The sequence below is a fragment of the Rhincodon typus genome, chromosome 12, assembly GCF_021869965.1.
Source record: "Rhincodon typus isolate 14 chromosome 12, sRhiTyp1.1, whole genome shotgun sequence".
NCBI classification, from domain to species: Eukaryota; Metazoa; Chordata; class Chondrichthyes; order Orectolobiformes; family Rhincodontidae; genus Rhincodon; species Rhincodon typus.
The window spans coordinates 24,249,116-24,269,984 of record NC_063343.1 but is presented as its reverse complement, the minus strand read 5'-3'; the positions used below and the strand labels follow the sequence as shown (position 1 = coordinate 24,269,984).

The window sequence follows — 20,869 nt, the reverse complement described above, 5'->3', positions numbered from 1 at the left end:
AGATAAAATTTGCTTAACTGTCATAATTAGAAATTTCTCAATCACCTACTCTTTCATCATCCACAGCCAATCCTTTATTCATCCCTGTAGAGGGACATATCCCTTATATTCATCCCTACAGGATGCTCTACCTTATGTTGTCCAAAGACAACCAATTTTTAGGTCTTCCTTCACATCTGTATTTCAAATACAAAGCAAACTAGTGAACCTGCACTATATCCACTCCATAGGAAGGATGTAAAGGTGATGGTGGAATACAAATCTGCATACAACGCTCCAATCTTATGAACATGCTTCGGAGATAGTTTCTTCAAACAGTACATTCTGGAACTGACCAGAAGGCAATTCTGAGGAAGAGTGACTCGACCAGAAACGTTAACTCTGATTTCTCTCCATAGATGCTGCCAGACCTGCTGAGCTTTTTCAGCAATTTCTGTTTTTGTTGCAGTTTTTATTAGACTTGGTATTGTGTCATGAGACGGAATTAATTCAAGCCCTTAGAGTAAAAGATATCACAAGTAGCAGCAATCACAATATAGTTGAATTTGACATCCAGTTTGATGGTGAACAATTACAGAAGTATTATGTGGAGAAGGGTTTAGGTGTTCTCATGCAGGAATCTCAAAAAGTTAATATGCAGGTATAACTCATAATCCAGAAGGCTAATGGAATGCCATCATTTTTCATACTTATATCCTTTGTGCTGGTATCATTTGATAAAGAAATCATTTGATTGTTAATGGTTGCAACCTATTTGAAGTTAGTTAGAATCAGTTAGTCCTAAAGTAAATCAGTACCTTCAGCTTGTCTTCGAGAATTTTCCAGGTCTCATCTGGATCTTTTGGATTATCCAGTGAAAGCATGGATATATTAATTTGCAAAATCTCTCCTTGCTGATGGCAAGCAAGATTCTCAGTGCTATCTTTTCATGATCATCGAATACTGGGTCTGTAAAACAAAACCGCATATGTTGTTTAAAAAAGTTGTAATTCAGGAAAATTGTAACTTTCTGCCCATAATTTTGCATTTGCCTTTCTTTTCTCTTTGGTGGTTTTTGTCTTTTTTACAGGAAGTTGACTGTAGCACAGTAAATATTTCTTTTACTGATTTTCTTTTGTCCAATTTCATTTGTCCATTTATTGCTTCTGTTTCACTTTATTTTTCTTGTTGCTGTCTTTTTGATAGATCTTGGTCCTTTCTAATGAATGTTGTTTTGAAGAACTATAGCCTGTAGTACAAAATTTGCAAATTTGTCATTGTAATTATCAGCCTTTAGATGGATTTCACTCCAAATAAGGAGACATCATGTCATGCAGACATCCCTTCACTTTGGCACAATTTGAAGTAACAAAATTATGAAATGAAAAGACCCATGGACATAGGTAAGTCTTCTAACGTAGAAAACTATTCTGAAGTGTTTTTGTGAGCTGCGTTTTCTTTCAGAAGACCATTGTAGCTATGACGTGAGGGTGATTCAACTGCTTTCTTTTCAAAAAAAAAAATCAGTAGAATCATAGAGTCCCTACAGTGTGTAAACAGGCCCTTTGGCCCAACAAGTCCACACCGACCCTGAAAGCATCCCCACCCAGACCCATTCCCTTACAACCCACCTAATCTACACATCACTGAACACTATGGGCAAGTTAGCATGGCCAATCCACCTAGCCTGCACATCTTTGGACTGTGGGAGGAAACCAGAGCACCTGGAGAAAACCCACGCAGACACGGGGAGAATGTGCAAACACCACACAGAACGTCGCCCAAGGCTGAAATCAAACCCAGGTTCCTGGCACTGTGAGGCAGCAGTGCTAACCGCTGGGCTACCGTGCTGCCCTGAAGTACTGAAGGCACATAGGCTACTTTTCTTTTCCATTTTTCTTATAACATGAATGAACTCATATTTAAATCAGGAAGAAAGTGTCTCATTTTTCTCACTGGTCAATGCCTATCTACTGGTTTGTACTGATAGAAAGTGATACTGTTAATTATCCAAATGCCATGATGTCCACAGTTGTTGTCCAGTGCGGGGTCTGCACAGCAGCATGACCATCTCTGGCTCGGAGGTGGCGGATGCGGAAGTGATGGCACCGGTGGTAACAGGAAAGGAGCACATTGCCAGGATCCCTCGGGGGCAATGTTGGACGGCAGTAACTGGAGGAGCAGAGAGGGTGAAGTCTATGAAGAGGGAAAGACGAACTTTTGAAGCTGTTTCCAGTTTTAGTAATATTAATGTAATATTAAATGATTCAGTATTTTACCATTTATACAATTTATTCAGTAATTTATTCTGCAATCCAAGATGGTGTCAGAAACTAGGTACAAGTGACAATATTAAATAAATTTAAATCTAAATTAGGTTTCAGATATCTACCACTGAGATTTTGAGTTGTCCTTTTTAACGATAGCTACCGCTGCTAAGTATAATATGAATTTTCGGAGGGTTATCTTTACCTGATGCACCAATGCTAACTTTTTCTCTTGTAACATAAAAAAAACTAAGACATGAGTAATGTTGCATTGAAAGATCTACCAGATATTTATTACAGTTCATTAAAGTATACAGTATTACATTCAAAGACATATCCATAGCTGGGCTAATATTCAGCTATTCAGTTACAAAGAGTACTGTACTTCCATCAGCATGTCATTCATCAAGTGGGCCCTATTTAAGATGGAGCCTGAGATCTGTTTACACTCAAGTCATGTGCTTTGTTACAGCGATGATGATATCAGCATGTCACTTAAAGGTGTACTGACATACTAATTGTGAGAAGTAATACAAACAGGCTGCCTTGTTAATACCTGTACAGTTACTGGCCTGAAATACAATTTGTTGTGCAACTGAAATCAAATCTTTCATGAAAATCAGAGACAAACATTAGCCTATGACCTTATTGAACATTGTTCAAATTTATTGGTTATCATTGAAAAGTACATTGATCCTACATTTGACATTATGAAAATCACATTATAATAATAGCACAATCTTCTGCCATGATAATGTTATCAATTGAAAGTAGTATTCCAATAGTTGCCCATCTTATGATATAAAAATATAAACGAAACTTTGTTTTGTTAGATAAAATTTTTAATATAAAAATACTGTGTTCACATTACTGTTCGGTAATGATAGATTCAACATATGTTTCAAATATTATAAAACTCTACATTTTTCACTGTTTGCATGATTCTCACTTCTCTGCAAATTGTATTTTCATTTTTATACACATGCTTGTACAAGTCATTTGATGTTGACAATAATAAACAAGAGAAAGTACCTGCCTGCAGTTTCTACAGCTACCAGAGTTGGTTGATTAAAAAAATGCCAGTACTATGACAAGAACATTGTTACAAGATTAACGTATGTTAAACTTTACAAGTCACTCTTTACTATTGAAAGTGATATGATTATTAAATCTCTAGAATTTCTGCGTTCACTTCACTTCTCCATTCATAATACGGCATATACAAGACTTTGATGTTTTTGTCTGTTCCACATGGTCAACACACAAACAATCAGATTCAAATTACTTTAAATGTAAGTAATTTAGTTGCAGATAATATTCTCAGTCAAATATTTATTACTAATCCTTTGTAGATTCCATGATATTATCTCTCATTTTAAGAGATGCTCTAATACTTGCCTTATGGAGAATGCACTTCAGGAAAGACAATAGCTTTGTCCATTGTATGATATGGTAGCATATGCAAAGTGAGGAATTTAGAGGTGAACAACAGTTAGAGGGGAATGTACTTGCCATAGAAAGAGTACAGGAAAAGAGCAAATTTACAATAGTTATTTCTATATGTCTAAATGCATCTATTTGGGAATCAGAATGGGTGAAAAGATGAAAAGAAAGGTAGTTTAGATGTGGCACCTTGTCAGGAATGAGGTATGAATGCTGTATTACTGTAAATATGCCTTGCAATGTTGTTTTTCCAACACTGGCAGTTTTTTAAAAGAACTTCTGATTTCATAGGGCCATCATGAACTCCAGCTTATTTTTATATGAAGCAGCCATATACCTTCACATGGATTTTTGCATGCATTATAAAAATACTGTGGCACCAATAGTTTCTTGTTAATGCAATCATAAATTACTATTGTTAGCAAGGTGAATTTAGTAATTTTACAAGCTCACTATATAATCTTAATCTTTGTCTTGAATAACCATAAAATTTAGAATCATCTACAAAAGTAAAACTAATGATGAGTTAAACATATTGGAGTCTACAGCAATATTGGAATTTTTCTAAGCGACTATACAAAATACTGTGTTAAATTAATCTAGCTGTCTAACTGCCTGGCTATTATAAGCATTGAGCAATCTAATTTATTTTGACTATTCTAGCACAATCTGAAGAACACATTAATCCTGTCACTACTAGATGTTTCTTTTTTCTTATTTTGGTTATCAGGATAGAACAAAAATAACTTGTCAATCATTGTGATCAAAGTATTCCCAAGAAACTGAAAACTGTGGATTTCGTCTCCATCCATCCACCTTTTCTTCTGCTTAATGGCCTGGTTCTTAGAATTCGACTTGGCATCTCCCAGTTACCACTTATTTACATGTTTGTAACATCCTTTTGCTTTTAACCCTGGTGATCTTATAATATGAGTCTTTGGTCTTCACATTTGTTCTTGAATGTAAAGGGAAAGTAAATTCATCTGGATAGAACAAGACATTAGCAATTCCTTTCCAACAAATAATCACTGCTGTAAATGGAGTTGTTGCAGGAGTTCATTTTACATCTTATGTAACTTCACATTAGCTTGTTCATGGCTTATGTTTGCATTTGTATAGCTCAGTGCTAAGAGCCTTTGCTTGCTGAACAAACTGCAAATGCAGATCTTCATTCACAATGTAGTTCTTGTAAATGTTGGCAAGCCTGGTGCAAATATTAAACAAATCTTGCTTGTTCGCTATTTCAGTAGCTGCAGCAAAAGCCAAATGGAAGTAGCCAGCGGCATCATGTGCATCCTGAAATCAAGGATAAGGAGAACTTTCTTATTGAGAATAGATAAATTATTTTAACAAATATGAAAATTTATCATTGTGACTCAAAGACAAGTTCAAATTTATAAATTTTAGTTAATGATTTAAAAGGAATAATTACTGTAACATGCAACAAAACAGTTTTAAAAATAGGTTTGATAGGCAACTTGTTTTGAATAAGTTTAACTATTCACTATCAAGTCTGTCTTTTCCACCAGACATTCGCAATCAGTTCCGCCACATCCTCTCTCTAACTGGTTAGGTCATGGGTATAATTTCCAATTTTTCCCTCATTTATAAATAATCCAGGGAGATTTCAGGATATCAATCAATATTATTGTCCCTGACCACTTACTTTCTACATTTATGTCTATGACACCTGAAGGACAAATGTATTCCCATACCGGCTGAGGTCAGTATGTAGGACTCCCCATTCTCAACCTCACCCTTTGCCCTCAGGTTAAACCACAACCCGTCATCTCTCTCTCTCTAATGAGACAGCAGTCCTGAGTGGTTTGGGCAGAAGCGTTCATTACATTTTAAAAAGGTTTTGCAGTGTATTTAAGGTGCAGTAACCACCAACATTTTTGTCCAAGAAGTGGAAAAGAGGATTAGGCCGATAGACTCTTTATCAGTCATCATGTACACAAAGGGCTGAATTGACTTCTTCTGTTTTCTCAATTTCTACAAATATTTTATTAGATTCTACATATAATTATAGAATGACAGCATAGTAGGAAACTATTCTGTCTATGCCTGATCTTTGAAAGTTCCACTAACCGGCCCATCTCCAGACCTTGCTATTTTTGCATCTTTCAATAAGTCATCTGATTCCTTTTTAAAAGATTATCATTGAGTTCACTTCCACCATCCTAGTAGATCTCATCTGCATCCTAAGGATTGAAGATTTTCCTTTATGTGTTCACAAAACTTCAATTGCTGCCTAACTAGTGCTTTATAAACTTTAGCATAATTTTCTTTCCTTTGTACTTAACAATTCTGTTTATAAAAGTAAGGATTCTTTATGCCTTTTTTTTTAAAAAAACAACCTTCTAAACTTGTGCAGGCATCAAAGACAAGTTTCTGCGTTCCTTGAACCCCATTAAAATGTAAACGTTCAGTTCATAATTTCTCTATTCAGTCTTTCAACACAGATAAATGAATTTGCATATCACTGCATATTGTCTCCATATCCATTTGACCTCCAAGTTTCTTATCAACTTCAAAATTTGAAATTATCATCTACATACCCCACTCTTGGTCAATAATATTTATCAATGAGAAAAAAGTTCCTGGGGACATTACTGTGCACATCAATCAATCTGATAAACAACAGCTCAACGCATACCCTGCTTTCAATTATTTATTCTGTATGCATACAGTTACCTCCCCTTTTAAGAAGCTTCAATTTTGCTTATTTGTCTATTGTGTGATATTTTATTAAACACATGTTGAAAGTCCATTTACGCAGCACCAACCATATTATTTGATAAATCTCTTGATTACTACAAAGTGTGATTTATTTATTTATAATTCTTAGCCAGTTATTTATGTAGCTTTTTCTTTTAATGAATGCATCAGTATCCATTAACTCTTCTTTCACATGTCCACCAATCTGTAATATAATTTCCTTCTAATCCTGAATAGAGAGTTCTTCCTTTCATCCATGTGTCCTCAATTGATTTTACCATTCCTCATCTCACCATACTTGAAAAATCATGTGGGAATCCTCCCTCTTTTTATTGTAATAATATGCATACTTCCTGACTATTGCGATAAATACTAAATTTATTCATTAGAAGACTTGTTGTTGGAGGATAATAATACGATGATGGTTTCTGGTTCACTTTCCTGAAACTTGTTCATCGAGAAGTCAGGCTTATGAAACATCATTATTGTGATTATTATGTTGTAATTATGGAAAAAAAATCCTTTGGTAAAATTATAAAGTAACTTCAGTAACAATGTAAAACATGGACTACCGAACTAATCCATATATCATTTCCTTTACATACTTAACATTAATTTTCAGTGCAAGAGCATCAGCAGACTTATTTGATACAAGCACGGAGAATGCTGGAGAAACTCAGCAGGTCTGCCAGCGTTGGTGAAAAAAAAACTCTGAACAGTCACATCAGGCTTGAAATGTTAACTCTATTTTTCTCCACAGATGCTGCCAGACTTGCTGAGTTTCTCCAACATTCTCTGTTTGTTTCAGACAAACAGCATCTGCAGTATTTTGATTTTATTCAGACTTATTTAATATTTAGCTGCTAATGTCAAGTTTTTGCTACCATAAATTTAATAGTTCTTAAATGAGCCAACAGAATATTTTGACAGACATAAATTAATGTCTGCATGCCATCTTTTGACATGCTATTTTTATTGGGGGGGGTTCATACACTAAAAGACAGCATTTTCACTGCCTTAGGGCAGTACCACAATTTGGTGGTACTGAACCATCAGTGCATGTTACCCATGATCGATTTAGAAAACCATGACATTAGTTGTTAGGTATCGCATCGTGCCAAATTACTCATCCTAATTGTGGATATTTATTGAGAAAAATAACAAGGCCTGGCATTTTAAGAGACAACACAGTGTGGAGCTGGAGGAACACAGCAGGCTAGGCAGCATCAGAGGAGCAGGACCGTTTCAGGTCGGGACCCTTCTTCAGAAATGGGGAGGGGAAAGGGAGCTCAGAAATATAAATAGACAGAGGAGGGTTGGTGCTGTGGAAGGTAGGTGGGATGGTGTTAGGTGAATGAAGGTAGGGGTTGGTGGGGATTGGTCAGTGGAATGGGAGGGGCAGGTAGGTGGGGAAGAAGGTAGACAGGTTGTGTCAGACCAAAGAGGCGAGGATGAGGGGGAGGGTTGGATATGGGATGAGGCCGGGGATGGGGTGATTTTAAAACTGGTGAATTCTATGTTTAGACCATTGGGCTGTAGGCTCCCGAGGTGGAATAGGAGGTGTTGCTCCTCCAGTTTGCTGGTGGTGTCATTGTGGCACTGGAGGAGGCCCAGGATGGACATGTAACCCAGGGAGTGGGAGGGGGAGTTAGAATGGTTCATAACTGGAAGGTGTTGTCGTTTGTCACGTACAGAGCACAGATGCTCCACGAAATGGACCCGAGTCCACACTTGGTCTCACATCGGGAGCAACAGATAAAGTAGACCAAGTTGGAGGATGTGCAGGTGAACCCCTGTATCATGTGGAAGGTTTGATTTGTGCCTTGAATGGAGGTGAGGGGGGTGGTATAGGGGCAGGTGTAGCACATCTTGCGGTTGCAGGGAAAGGTGCCGGGTGTGGTAGGGTTAGTGGGGAGTGTGGAGAGGACGAGGGAGTCGCGGAGGGAGCAGTCCCTACGAAAGGCAGACGGGGTGGGGAGGGAAATATCTCTTTGGTTGTGGGCCCATCCTCCCTCCCACCTCCTTGGCTTGACACAACCCGTCCATCTTCTCTCCCACCTATCTGCCCCATCCATCCCACTGACCAATCCCCACCTCCCCCTACCCGCATTCACCTATCACCATCCCACCTACCTTGCCCAGCCCCATCCCTTCTCTCTCTATTTATTTCTGAGCTCCCTTCCCCCTCCCCATTTCTGAAGAAGGGTCCCAACCAGAAGTGTCAACTTCCTGCTCCTCTGATGCTGCCTGGCCTGCTGCGTTCCTCTAGCTCCATACTGTGTTGTCTCTGACTGCAGCATCTGCAGTTCTTGCTATCTCCTTGGCCATTTTAAGAATGTTCATTCAACTTTAATGCATATTCCTCATTGTTGGTCAGCTGACAAAATGATTGCAGAAAAGCCAGTTAGAGAAACTTTTCCAACCTTGAGTTTGTGGAGTGTAATGTCACCTAGTCTCAAGTAAACCTTCATGTAGTACATTGCTTCTTCACGAGATTGCAATAAGTAGGGACTGAGTGATAATGCCTTCAAGTAATAGTTCTCAGCCATCTCATATTGCTGGTGTAAGTAGTATACTGTAGCTAGTCGATAAAAAGCAATTTGTTCCTTCAGTTGGCTTCCTAATTATTGAGAGGAGAAAAAGCAACTTTAAAGTATTTTCATCACGAAATTATTTTTATTCTAATTTTTTAAAGCAAAATATTAAATGCGTTAAGAGTATTAGCTTGCACAATGGGACACAAATATGGAAGAGAAGTTACCATCAGTTCATATCAATAATTTCGTTCAGTTATCAAAAGATACTTCAGTACAGAGGAAGCCACTTTTCTCATCATTCCTACACAGATGCTACCTCTGCCATAGGAGCATCAATTGCAATACAATTACCGACAATATTTTAACATTATTTTCCTTCAAGTCTTGAGCTCTTGCATTTGCTTAGTAAGGTGTTTGTATATCATTTACCTAATTATGTCCTGAAAGTTTTAGCAAGTTTCACAGTTTATCTGTTTGCAACCAAACACACAAAGTCAATGTTTTAGGAAGCACCCATCAAAACTAATACGAAAAGGTTACCCCCATTTATTACATATTTGTGATTAACTGTTTGCTAACAGTACTCAGGATCCTTTGCATATATCGATAATAAATATATTTAATGTCATGCTCTCTGTAGAAACCCCATTATCTTCTAACCTTAAATACTAGTTGTATTACATTTCAGGTCCAGCTTCCCCATCTGTTCCAAATTTAGTAATAGACTAGGAGTTCCATTTGTCTCTAGTCGAAAGTTGCACAAGAGTTGGCCTGAGATCATAATAATAAGTCAAATTTTAAGCTCATCTGGGATTAATGTGGTTGACCCAGATACCGAAAAAAAAATTTAAGAAATAAACAAATGCAGCCAGCTCTCTTATAAAAGGTGTGTTTGCCAGTCACTGCAGCAATGGTATGAAGCCAACATGACTTCTTTGTATACTGTGAAAGTTAGGATATTTTCTTGATCTGAAGCATGACTCAAGCAGATGTTCCAGGCAGGCACACACCTCACTTTTAGACCAGGATACAATCCCAAATGAATTTTGACACTAAATTATCTGATCTCAAATTAAAATAGCAGAAATTTCGATATTTAATCATGCAAATAAATGTTACTAAATTTAAATGACTAATTTGAAATTAATACATACTATTTTTCCAGTCATAGTTAACAAACTTGTTGAATAAATGGAAAATTACTCACCAGTATTTATGCTGAGTCTAACAGCAGCAATCGCATATTCTAGGGCTTGTTCTAAATGGTTCAGCATAATATTAAGCTCAGTTAATTTATTAAAAAGTCTGAGCTCTGCATCAGTATCTCCCGTCATCCTAGCCAGAGGTACTGCCCCAGCCTGAAGAATAATTCATAAAGTTTCACCTCAGACAGATCAGACTGCTAAGTACACACAAAAGCGAAATGTTGCTTTCGCATAAAGTTAAATATATAGGGCTGAATTTTACCAGAATTTGACTCAGTGGAGATTTTGTGGAATTTAATTAATGGTTTTGCTCCATGAGCTCCAGGGCATTTTCTCACAAAATTCCTGGTCTTTCTCTTCATTAGTTATGCACCACGACTCTATGGCTCCACGCTCACACTATCATACAATCAGCTGCAGAGGAAATACCATAACCTGCTGGAATTTAGTCATCGATACCATATTTAAAACCAAGCTAGGCACCAGGTCAGTTGCTGCAAGCCAGGAACTGCCCTTCACAGTGTGTTGCTGAACAATATTAAAGGGCATGGCTGACAAACAGAAGTTGGATCCCAGCTTCATTGACATGGACCTGAAGGTCCTGGTGGATGGGGTGGTTGAGAAGACCCATCCTTTTTCCTCAGAAAAGCCAGAGGGGGCCAAAGCACCAGACCCTATCACCCCAGTATGAAGTTGCCACCCAGGTTAGTGCGAATGCTCAGCAATGCTGAAGACAACCAATGACCTTCAGTGCTTCGCAAGGGTAATTGCCACCACTTTTCCTTTGTTACTTCACACTCACTGCACACATTTCCCACGAGAACTGGTGGCCACCCACTCTCACAATTAGACACATCGTCTTCCCTCAATCCCACCTCCCAACAGCACTAACCCTGCATGCCCTCACCGAGCATCCTATTCACTCACTCAGGATAATTTACCACCTTTTCCCCACTTGCACCAGCACTAACAGCTGTATCAATCACTTCCACCTCTCTCAACCCCATCCTTAGTCTCATTCTAAGAAAACAAAAATGGCCCACAATAGGGCAAAGAGAGCCACAGCAGGTGGTGGATTGTTTGACATCCATTCCTCACTCCCTACCTTCAGAATGTTTTTGCCTTAGGGGAGAGGGAATGTGATTGCTCATATCATGATACTGAGATTTCCATGATCTGGCAACCTGAAATGATTACTTGTCAAGTCTTATTCTGCTCTCCCATTACCAGCACAGTGAATGTATTCTTAGCATGTCCAAACTCGTACCCTTATTTTGCAACTCATTCCTTCTCTTGGCTCCTGCCGACACCAGTGCCATCCACATGGTCTGTGCGCTGAAGAGAGCAGGTCTTCAGGACATACTCCCCTCCCCAATCCCTGAGGAAGATGACACACTCCCCTCGGATTCAACACCAGCAAAGCTGCAATCCCCACCAGCTCAGATACTGACACCTCGATAGCTACTTTAGCTAGATTAAAGTCGGAAGCACATTCTGGTGAAAACAGCTGGCTAAGGAAGAAACACTCCAGATCGCAAACACTCAGAGGACAGCTGAGGACCAGGTATCTGCTCAGCCACTGGTTGGAGAGTATCTGTAGTGTTAACCAATAACAACTTCATTCAAATGAACAAGCAGATACAGGAGCAGCAAAAAGGCTTGTTAAAGGTTGATTTAGTCCAGAAGTGTAGCTGTACAGATCAGAGACTGTTATGGAAAGCTTAGTCTAGCACACTCAATGCCAGCCAGATATACACACAGACCTGCACTCCATCACTTTAGCAACATTGGCAAGGCAACAGAGAGACAAGAGACCTGGAACTCCCTCAAGGTGCACCTTCCTCACAAGGTGACAGGATGGTGCCAGTAGGCTCCCACACAGAGGAGGAACTACATACAGGCCTCTTCTCAGGACACTCCAAAGGTGCCTGGGACTTCTGCCTCCATCCTTCCTGCAATCTCTAACTCTGTGGAATTTCAAGCCAAGGAGGGTGAGCCTGCATCTAGCTGGGACACTCTCAGCATGTATGGACCTTCCAACCACAAGCTCTGGGGTTACTTACCCAAACCTCCAAAGCCAACGAGCTTTATTATAGAGCTGGCTTGCTCTACCCCAGCTGCAAACACTGTGACTACACCTCAATGTAGGGGGTAGGAAATGGGAAAAGAAATCCTTATGAGGGCACAGAGATAGTGAAGATGAAACTTGATTGTAGATGCATCATCATATTTTTAAAATATATGTTCAGTGAGTGACTGTCATTGTAGCTGCAGCTATAAGAATGAAGGTAAGGAGGCCAGTCAACCTTAGTGCTATGCAATGTTCTAACTCTCTATTACTTCTTCCACAGCACCTGTTCTAACTTGAAACCTTGCTATGATTGAATGAGTGAACATCACCTCTAATGAAAAGCATGGAGGGTGACACAGGTAGGTCTTCACAGAGTGAGTCGCTGGTTTTGCCCATTAATCTAAGTGAACTGCCAAACTTTCATGTTCCTTTCTGCTTTGCTGTCCCGGTAAAGCTCATTCAGCTTTGATCTTGCCATCCAATTCTTTCATTTAGCTGTTCATCTCTGTACTTTATGCGCTGAACCCTGGGCATACAGCTTAATTGTACCACTGTCCATATCACGATCAACCTGCCCCCATCAAAACAAAGATGGCAGTGACTGGAGAGGATTCTCCCTCCTGCTGTACCCCTTTCTGTCACATGCCTGATTCTTTCCCTCACTTTCCCTTCACAATTATTGGTCCCTCTGCATCCCAGCATTCTACCTCCAATCAGAATTGACTTCCCTGGCTTTCCAACCATGGAATTGGCCCCTGATTAATCTCCCTTGATTTGCAGTGAAGAGACACCATGAGAGACCATGGCCCAATTCCCTGACCAATTTGGAAAGACATCCCCAACTGATGAGTAACCAGAGCCCTGACCAGCCTCTGCACAACTCCACAACTAACATACAGTTAATTTCCAAACTGGTTGCACCGGTCCTGCGGGACTGACTGTGGCCCACTCACTGGATTACTGTAATGAAGCAAATCCACTGCCTCTGATTGGCCCAATCTGCCGACTGACCGTGACAAGCCACTGGACTGATATCAGATTACGCTTCTGACCTATAATACTAGTAATCCCTGATTGATGACAGTCCCCCTTGATTCATCTTAAAACTATTCTGTTTAGACTTTGAGACATGGCAATTTGGTTGACACACACACAGTGTGCTGCTGGTGCATGATGCAACTGTGATATTGACTTAGCATGGTACCATATACCAATACGTCCAACCCTTTGACTGATTGTTGCAGGCAAGCATGACAAACTACTAGGCTTTGACTCTGCTCTCATAGGCAAAGCAGGATAGAAGTATTTTGAGGCTGTAAGTTTTGAGTGAGGGTGACAATGTGCAAAAAGGCAAGGCAAGACATGGATGCTATGAGCATCAAAGCAGGCGTCAAATAAGTGCTAAGAGAGCAAACAAAGAGACCTGAGATGGACCCTGCTCCAATTCATGAGATGGTGCCTGTCCCTGACAACAAGTAATCTGGCAGCAGCATTACAAAGTGAAGTACTGAAGTATAGAACTGTATTCTAAGTGAGTATCACAATAATGTGGTGAGACTGGTGTGTGGCTGATATCAATCTCCTTGCACAAGGGATTCAGATGGTAGCTATGCAATGGAGGTACTCTGAGATGCTGAGACAGCTAGTTAAGCTGGAAACCAGACGAGCAAGTCGTGAGTTGAAACCGGCAGGTACCAGCTCAGGCTTGCGTGTTCCATTGATTTAATGAATATAATTTTGTAAGTGAATAGCAATCCACCAAACTTGAATGACTATTCATTAAATTTAAAATAGCTTGCAAAAATTACAAATGATCAAACCACACATGATATTTGCATTAGTATTAAATAGCTCATTCTTCCTTTGGGATCTGCCAGCAAGGACTTGATTATAAAAAAATCTCTCAAAATGAACTGAAACATCCTATTGCGAGTTAAGTGTTTTTCTTGGTGTCCTCTGTACTGCATCAACAGAAGGCCCAGACTAGACTTTGTTCCGGTCAAAGGGCTAGCATCTCCCTGAATAGATGTTTTCAAATCTTATCTAAAGAACGTCTTTACTAGTAATAGAGCCCTTGCTTTATACTGAAATAAAATTTCAGCCAAGATTATATGCTTACTTCCTGAGAATAAAAGATTAAAGACATTCACATCTAGAAAGTGAAAGGCCCAATTAGATACCATTGTCACACTGCAAGTGTAACATGTTTCTGTGATAATGGATAACATATGCTGCACAATCAGATTCACATTCGGTTAGATCTTGACCCTGTAGTGGCCAACTGGCAGAGGCAGGTCAACTTCCAAGGTCCACTCAGAAGACCAGCAGCTCTGCGGCCTGGGCAACCTCTCCAGCAGAGCCAGGTATAACTGAGGCAAGACAGGGGCCATCAGGGACCTTCAGCCCGGGGCATCCTCAAGAAGTGTTTATGAAATTTGAAAAAAGAGGAGGATTGAATACAGTGAGGATGCTCAGGGTGAGTGAGAAGATCCTTCTGAGCATCAGTTTAGACAACAGGAGCAGAGAATGGAGCATGAAGCATCTGGCACTAAAGGTGCCCGAGTCTGCCTCAGAGAAACGGCCGTTGAGCAGTTAACCTCTGCGTATGGAAGGTGTGGGGGCTGAGGGAGAAACGCACCACTGGAACTAAACCTTAAAACCATCCCTATCCGGAGCTTTAGTCATGCAAATCGGTTGCCCAACTCAGTAATGCAGGCAGTGATCCAGGTCCCAAGTTACCCCAGAAAACGTCTCAATGTAGGATTTCCCGTTTTTGCTAAATACCCCTTCTCCCCACATATTTCCAGCCCCTATCCCCTGTGAGGCCTCCACAGGGTCAGCAACATCCAGCCCTTTAAATTCAGCCACTATTATTCTCTAACCCACTTGTAAGAGCAGACTTTTAACTACCAGCTAAAAATAGCCACATATCTAGTCTGTTCCAATTAACAGCATTGAGAAGAGAACAGAATCAATTTTACCTGTGTTGGGAAGATCTATGACATCCCATCTAAGGTGAGATGATTAAAAATTAAAGTGAACTCTTATCCAAGTAATAGGGATGTAGGCTTTTAATATGCAAGACATGAAAGAGCACATTTAAATCAAACTGATAGGATCCAAGTCAAGAAAATAGTAGTCTCCAGAAGAATCCACACATTTTATGAAAATGATTGCTCTGCATTATTGCCCTTGCTGAGGGGCTGACAGGATGATTGCCAAAGGCTGGGAGTAAGGGTTGGGCAATACCTCCTCTCCCTCTTGTGACTGAACCCATCATTCCCTGAAGTAAGGGCAATCATCCATTATTCTTCCTAGGCAGCTCCTTGGGATTCAGGGTGACTTTGTCCCATTCTAATGTTTTGGGTCATGAGGTGACTAAACAGTCCAATATTGAATCGGTGAACTCTGTCACAGGTGAGGCATGCAGTGTTTGCTGAAGTAGGCGGATGAAATGCAGTGATTTTCACATGATCCTGCTGCTCTTCACACTTGGCCTCCATTTGGGCCGGTCAGAGACAGTTGTCATTTCTGCAGATGCTTCTTCTGCAGTTTGGGCTGTCTTGGGCTAGATATCCCTTTCAGCCAGTGGGGAAGCTTTAAGGATACCCACAATGCGATTCCTCTGCCTTCCTTGTAGATACTTACATCTGGCTGCCCTACATTGATGGCATGTCCTCCCACTGACTTCACTCCCTGCCCCCATCTCAAACCTCCAACTGGGGGCACAACATCAAAGGACAATTTTTAGTGCAATACTGACATTATTCAAAGATTTTCAGTACTTGTCATTATGATAATCCAACACTATAATATGTCTGACACTTACCCTATAAAACGATGTTGCTTTCTCTCGCTCCCTAGGCCCATTGTAAAACATATCCCCTGCTGCTTCATTGAGTTTCATTATAAAGTGCAAATTCTCCGTTTGCTGTGCTGTTTGTATAGCTGCCTGAGTGATTCATAAGAATCAAAGATATAAATTATTAATAAAGTAGGCTCTAAACAATTTATGTTTTAAAAATCTATGACATTCTATTCAATGGCTTTCAGTTGAACAATTCAAACCACTCACACAATTGTCTTGCCCTTCTTTTTCAGATGGAAGACAGGTTCGTTCTTATTTCTCTAAGAAAAACAAACTGAAGATATCTTCGTCTTCCCACTTAATCCATCCTACTGTGTCAATTCTCTGTGTCCATTCATATGCATATTTTGATCCTGGGCCAAACATGAATCCATAACTTTATTTCTATCATTATTCCCAACCCTTTTTAAAACTTCAATCCTCTACAAACACTTCTCTCCTGTGTTGGCTCCTTTTACTTACCCCCTATCAGGTAATCAGTCCTCCCAAATTCCTCCCCAAACTCTACAGTACTCCTTTGTTTCCCTGCTCGCCTGTTTGACTCCCTCTTAGATGAGGCTACAAATTCCCTGTGCTTCTTTTTGCATTCCCTGAAGTGATCATTAGGGAGTTGATAGCTGCCACCTTACAAGCTACAACCCAGATGTCCATCCCATTTTCTTTTCAAACTTCCTGTCCAGCACAGCTACTGGAGGGTTTTTTTTGCCAATCCCCTTCACATTAGACTTATATCACCCTCTCAAGGTTGTTCCCATGCACTCTGAGTGGATCAGCTTTCTCCACGCCTTTTTGCATTTCTCCCCTAGACAGCTGTTCTCCTGTAAGCAAGGCCCTTGCCATTCGTGAGCTCATTACTGTCACATTGACAGAAATCTTTTCCACTTGCCTTTATCAAACACTGGTTTAGTCCTAACTGGAGTATTGTGTACAATTTTGGGTAATGCCCTTCAAGATGGGTGTGAATTAGAGAGGGTACAGAAAAGGTTCATGAGAAAAATTCAGGGATGGACTTCAGTTATGACATATATATGATGCTGAGGGGTGACAGGATGAACATGGAAAGGATATTTCATCTTGTAGGAGAAATCTAGTACTAGGTGTAACAGTTGAATAATAAGCGGGCACCCATTAAGACAGAAATGAGGAGACTTTTTTTTCTCACCGAGAGTTAACAGTATCTTTGGAAATCTCTTCCCTGAAGGCAGAAAAAAGTCTCTTTAAATAATAAGTCTTTAAATGAGCAGAAGCAGATTGTTGATAAGCGAGGGTGTGAAAGATCATTGGGATAAGGAGGAATATGGTATAATCAAGTCAACCACAATCTTACAGAATGGCAGAGCAAGCTCAAGGGGCTGAGTAGCCCATTCCTGTTCCTTATTTGTATGTTCTAGTTTGTATATGTAAATAGATTGGACAATCTGGAGTTATTCTCCTTAGAGAAATTGGGATGATATTTGATTGAGATGTTCATAATCATGAGGAGTACAGACAGCATTGATAGAGTGAATCTGTTCCCATGAATGAAACAGTCAATAATCAGATGCTACCAATATAAGATGGATGGCCTAAGAGCAACAGTAAAAGTAGCATTTTGTGCAGTTAGGATCTTGAATGCACTGCCTGGTGACTTGGTGGAGGCAGATTGAATAATGGATTTCTACAATACACCAATACCCAAAAAGAAAAATCAGACCCAAGAGGAAAGGATTGGAGAGTGGGACTAGTTCATATTGCAGAGAGCTAACACAGACATGGCAGGCTGACTTGCCTTGCTGTGGTTGCCTGGATCGATTTCAACCATTTAGCAAGATATAATCAGGATATGTATTGGTGACCTACCAGCTTGAAAATGATATTAGCACCTCATCTCTTAAGGGGTAGAGCTAATCAACATACTCAGGTATTCAGCAACCAAGTAATCAGAACACATCCCATTATCTTTGCGCGGCAACATTTTGAAATTAGTAAAGAATTAGTACCTGAAAGTACAGCTCAACAAGTTCATATTTTTCCATCAGGTAATAGAGTTTTCCAGCCAACAGCCATGCCTCTGCTTCCTTGAAGTGCATTCCTAGATCAATAAAATTCCTCAGGTTCTGTTTGGTATAGTCTAATGACAATCTGTAGGAACTAATATTGGAATTTCGTTTACTTTTAACACTTCAACAATTCTTGTGTGATGCATCTATAAAACACAAGATAGATCTAGACTTGTTTTATAAACTAAACTGTGTAAAAGGATACTTAATGTTATTAAAATTCAGTAAAATATTCTTCATTGCAAATGAACAGAATATTTGAATATGAAAGGAATGGAGAGACAATACTGTTTTGAAGAGATATGCATTAATGTAACGATATGATTGCCTAAGGATTATCAAGGTCTTATTAACTGAGTTATTTTAATATTTTTGTTGATATAGTGAGCCCCACTTAATTTTACTCACCTCTGTGTGTTAAAAGACAGGTGAAGGTGGCTTAGGATGTTCAATATTTTCATCTCTTGTTCTTTGTCCTTTAACTTTTGAGAAAGCATCAGCCAGTGCTCATAATATATTCTACATTGCTGTTTGTCATGTAAAATGTTCTCATAGAAACTGCAGAGTTGTTCAAGAGCCTGAACTTGGCCTAAAGAAAAACATATAGCTGATGAGGAAAAAAAAACTTAGAGTAACTATAGGCTTTCACCTTGAGGGAACAATTCAGTGAATTGTATGCTCAAGGTGTGAATTGCGACATTGCAATCCCATTTCCTGACCAATGGGCTTTGCCTACTCCAAGTTCTCCATGAGGTGGCAGGTATGGTCGAGAGTTGAAGTCACCTTGCCAATCAGGTTAAAGGGCTCACTGCTGTTCAATGAGGATCTGTACATTTCTGTATGTAAGTGTTAGGCATCTTAATAATCACACTCTAACCCACCACCTACTCATCCCAGCTCACTCATATCCTCATGTCTATTTCATATGCTTCACGCTCACTCAAAATCTTCATACCTCACCAAAAGACCCCTCATATTCCCATATCTTCTCTCTATTTCTGTCATGCCTCCTCAAAATCCTATTCCTATGCCCCTTCCATTCCCCATGTGTCCTCCATATTTGTCATGCTTAATCAGTCAGTATCCACTATGCTCAAAACTCATGAGTCCTACAATAACACTGGGAGGTCTTTGGGATGCTCATGAAATTGTTAAAATAAACAAATAGCCCTTCAAAAAAGCATTAATCATCTTGAGAGCTCATAAAACTGTCAAAACCATAGCCATTCAAGTTGCATTTAAGAAATTAGTCTTCCTAAGCACTCACGAGCTGTCAAAATAAACAACCATTCAAAAACCATTTCAAAAACACAATCCCATTAACTGTTCACAGAACATCAATCAAAAAAAGCTCAATTCTCTGAACAACTATGTCACTAATTCTTACTAAGTCAAATCCATCAGTGAGACTTTGAGTTCAGTCAAATAGTTGTAATGGACTTCCATTACTTAACTGTATCAACAACATTGCCAGACCGCAGCACATTAAAACCTTCAAAGACCATTGCTTTAAAAATTGAACAGATCATTCATATGGACTTTTTTTTTAATAATCAACTTAAAACTTAATAGTTCTCTAAAATCTGAACTTTAACCTCTTTCTATAATCTCGCTCAGCATTTTGCATAGATCTAGTTGCCATGTAGTGTTTTCTCTCATTTTAGCCCAAATAACTTAATTGTAACATAATAGCAATTGTAATAAAACCGAAAGAACTGTGCTGCTGTAAATCAGAAACAAAAACAGAAATTGCTGGAAAAGCTCAGCAGGTCTGACAGCATCTGTGAAAAGAAATCAGAGTTAACGTTTCAGATCTGGTTACCCTTCCTCAGAACTTCAATAATAGCAATTATCTCTCACTCATTTTCTCTCAACAGCTTCAGGATTCATCTCCTCTCCAATATCCTTCTATTTAATAAAGTTCAATGTATAGCGGTTAATACAGTATCATCATGTTATAATCATCACCTCCAAACTGACAATTCTCTCCTTTGAGTTTCACCTCATTTTTAACAATTTTTAAAAATTGGTTTTTCTAGGAAATAGTTTGCTGATTCTTTTGTTTGCATACACTTGTTCCAGTGCTTCCTCTTAGGATTTCTTATCCAGCTATTACTTTTTTAAATTCTCCTTTTTTAAAAAAGTTATCTTAATCTGCCTTCTGCTTTAATTATTTTACAATCTCTGTTTAGCCCTGGTATTCTCAAAGTTCTATTGCTTTCTTCTTTATCAATGTTATTCCTATAAGACAACAGTCACAAGGGTGGCAAGGTGGCTCACTGGTAGGGTGGCACAGTGGTTAGCTCTGCTGCCTTACAGCACCAGGGACCTGGGTTTGATTCCAGCATTGGATCACTGCTTGTGTGGAGTTTGCACGTTCTCCCCATGTCTGCGTATGTTTGCTCTGGTTTCCTCCCGTGGTCTACAGATGTGCAGGCTAGGTGGATCAGCCATGTTAAATTCCCTGTAATGTCTGGGATGGGTCTGGGTGGGATGCTCTTCAGAGGATCAGTATGGGCTGAATGGCCTGCTTCCACAATGTAGGGATTCCATGAAATCTGACACCCACAGTGATTACACTTGACAAAAGGAAATTGGCCATAAAGTACTTTTGGGTCATACTGAACTGAAAGCTGTAAACTCTTTCTTTCACACATCCCGTGATTTTTAAAATATTTTAATAAAAGTATCTCAAAGTCACGCTACAGTCCTTTGTGTCAATTTCCCATCTAGCTTACA

The 20,869-nt window shown here is 39.5% G+C and overlaps 1 protein-coding gene across 7 annotated transcripts in view; it reads right to left on the bottom strand.

The window, feature by feature from the left end:
* Positions 1–2,512: 2,512 nt before the first annotated feature.
* The window catches only part of sh3tc2 (SH3 domain and tetratricopeptide repeats 2), a 94,271-nt gene continuing 75,914 nt past the window's right edge, over positions 2,513–20,869 (bottom strand). For 2 of the 7 annotated variants that reach the window (XM_048603911.1, XM_048603910.1), the window contains exons 14-19: positions 18,539–18,719; positions 18,071–18,221; positions 16,053–16,175; positions 10,155–10,305; positions 8,834–9,030; positions 2,537–4,985 (exon numbers count right to left, since the gene is read on the bottom strand). In XM_048603911.1, the coding sequence (XP_048459868.1) occupies positions 4,782–4,985; positions 8,834–9,030; positions 10,155–10,305; positions 16,053–16,175; positions 18,071–18,221; positions 18,539–18,719 (1,007 nt within the window). In that variant the 3' untranslated portion in view covers positions 2,537–4,781. Of the gene's footprint in view, positions 4,986–8,833; positions 9,031–10,154; positions 10,306–16,052; positions 16,176–16,351; positions 16,445–18,070; positions 18,277–18,538; positions 18,720–20,869 lie in introns of those variants that run through there. The other 5 variants (XM_048603909.1, XM_048603912.1, XM_048603913.1 and 2 more) reach the window with 5 other exon arrangements.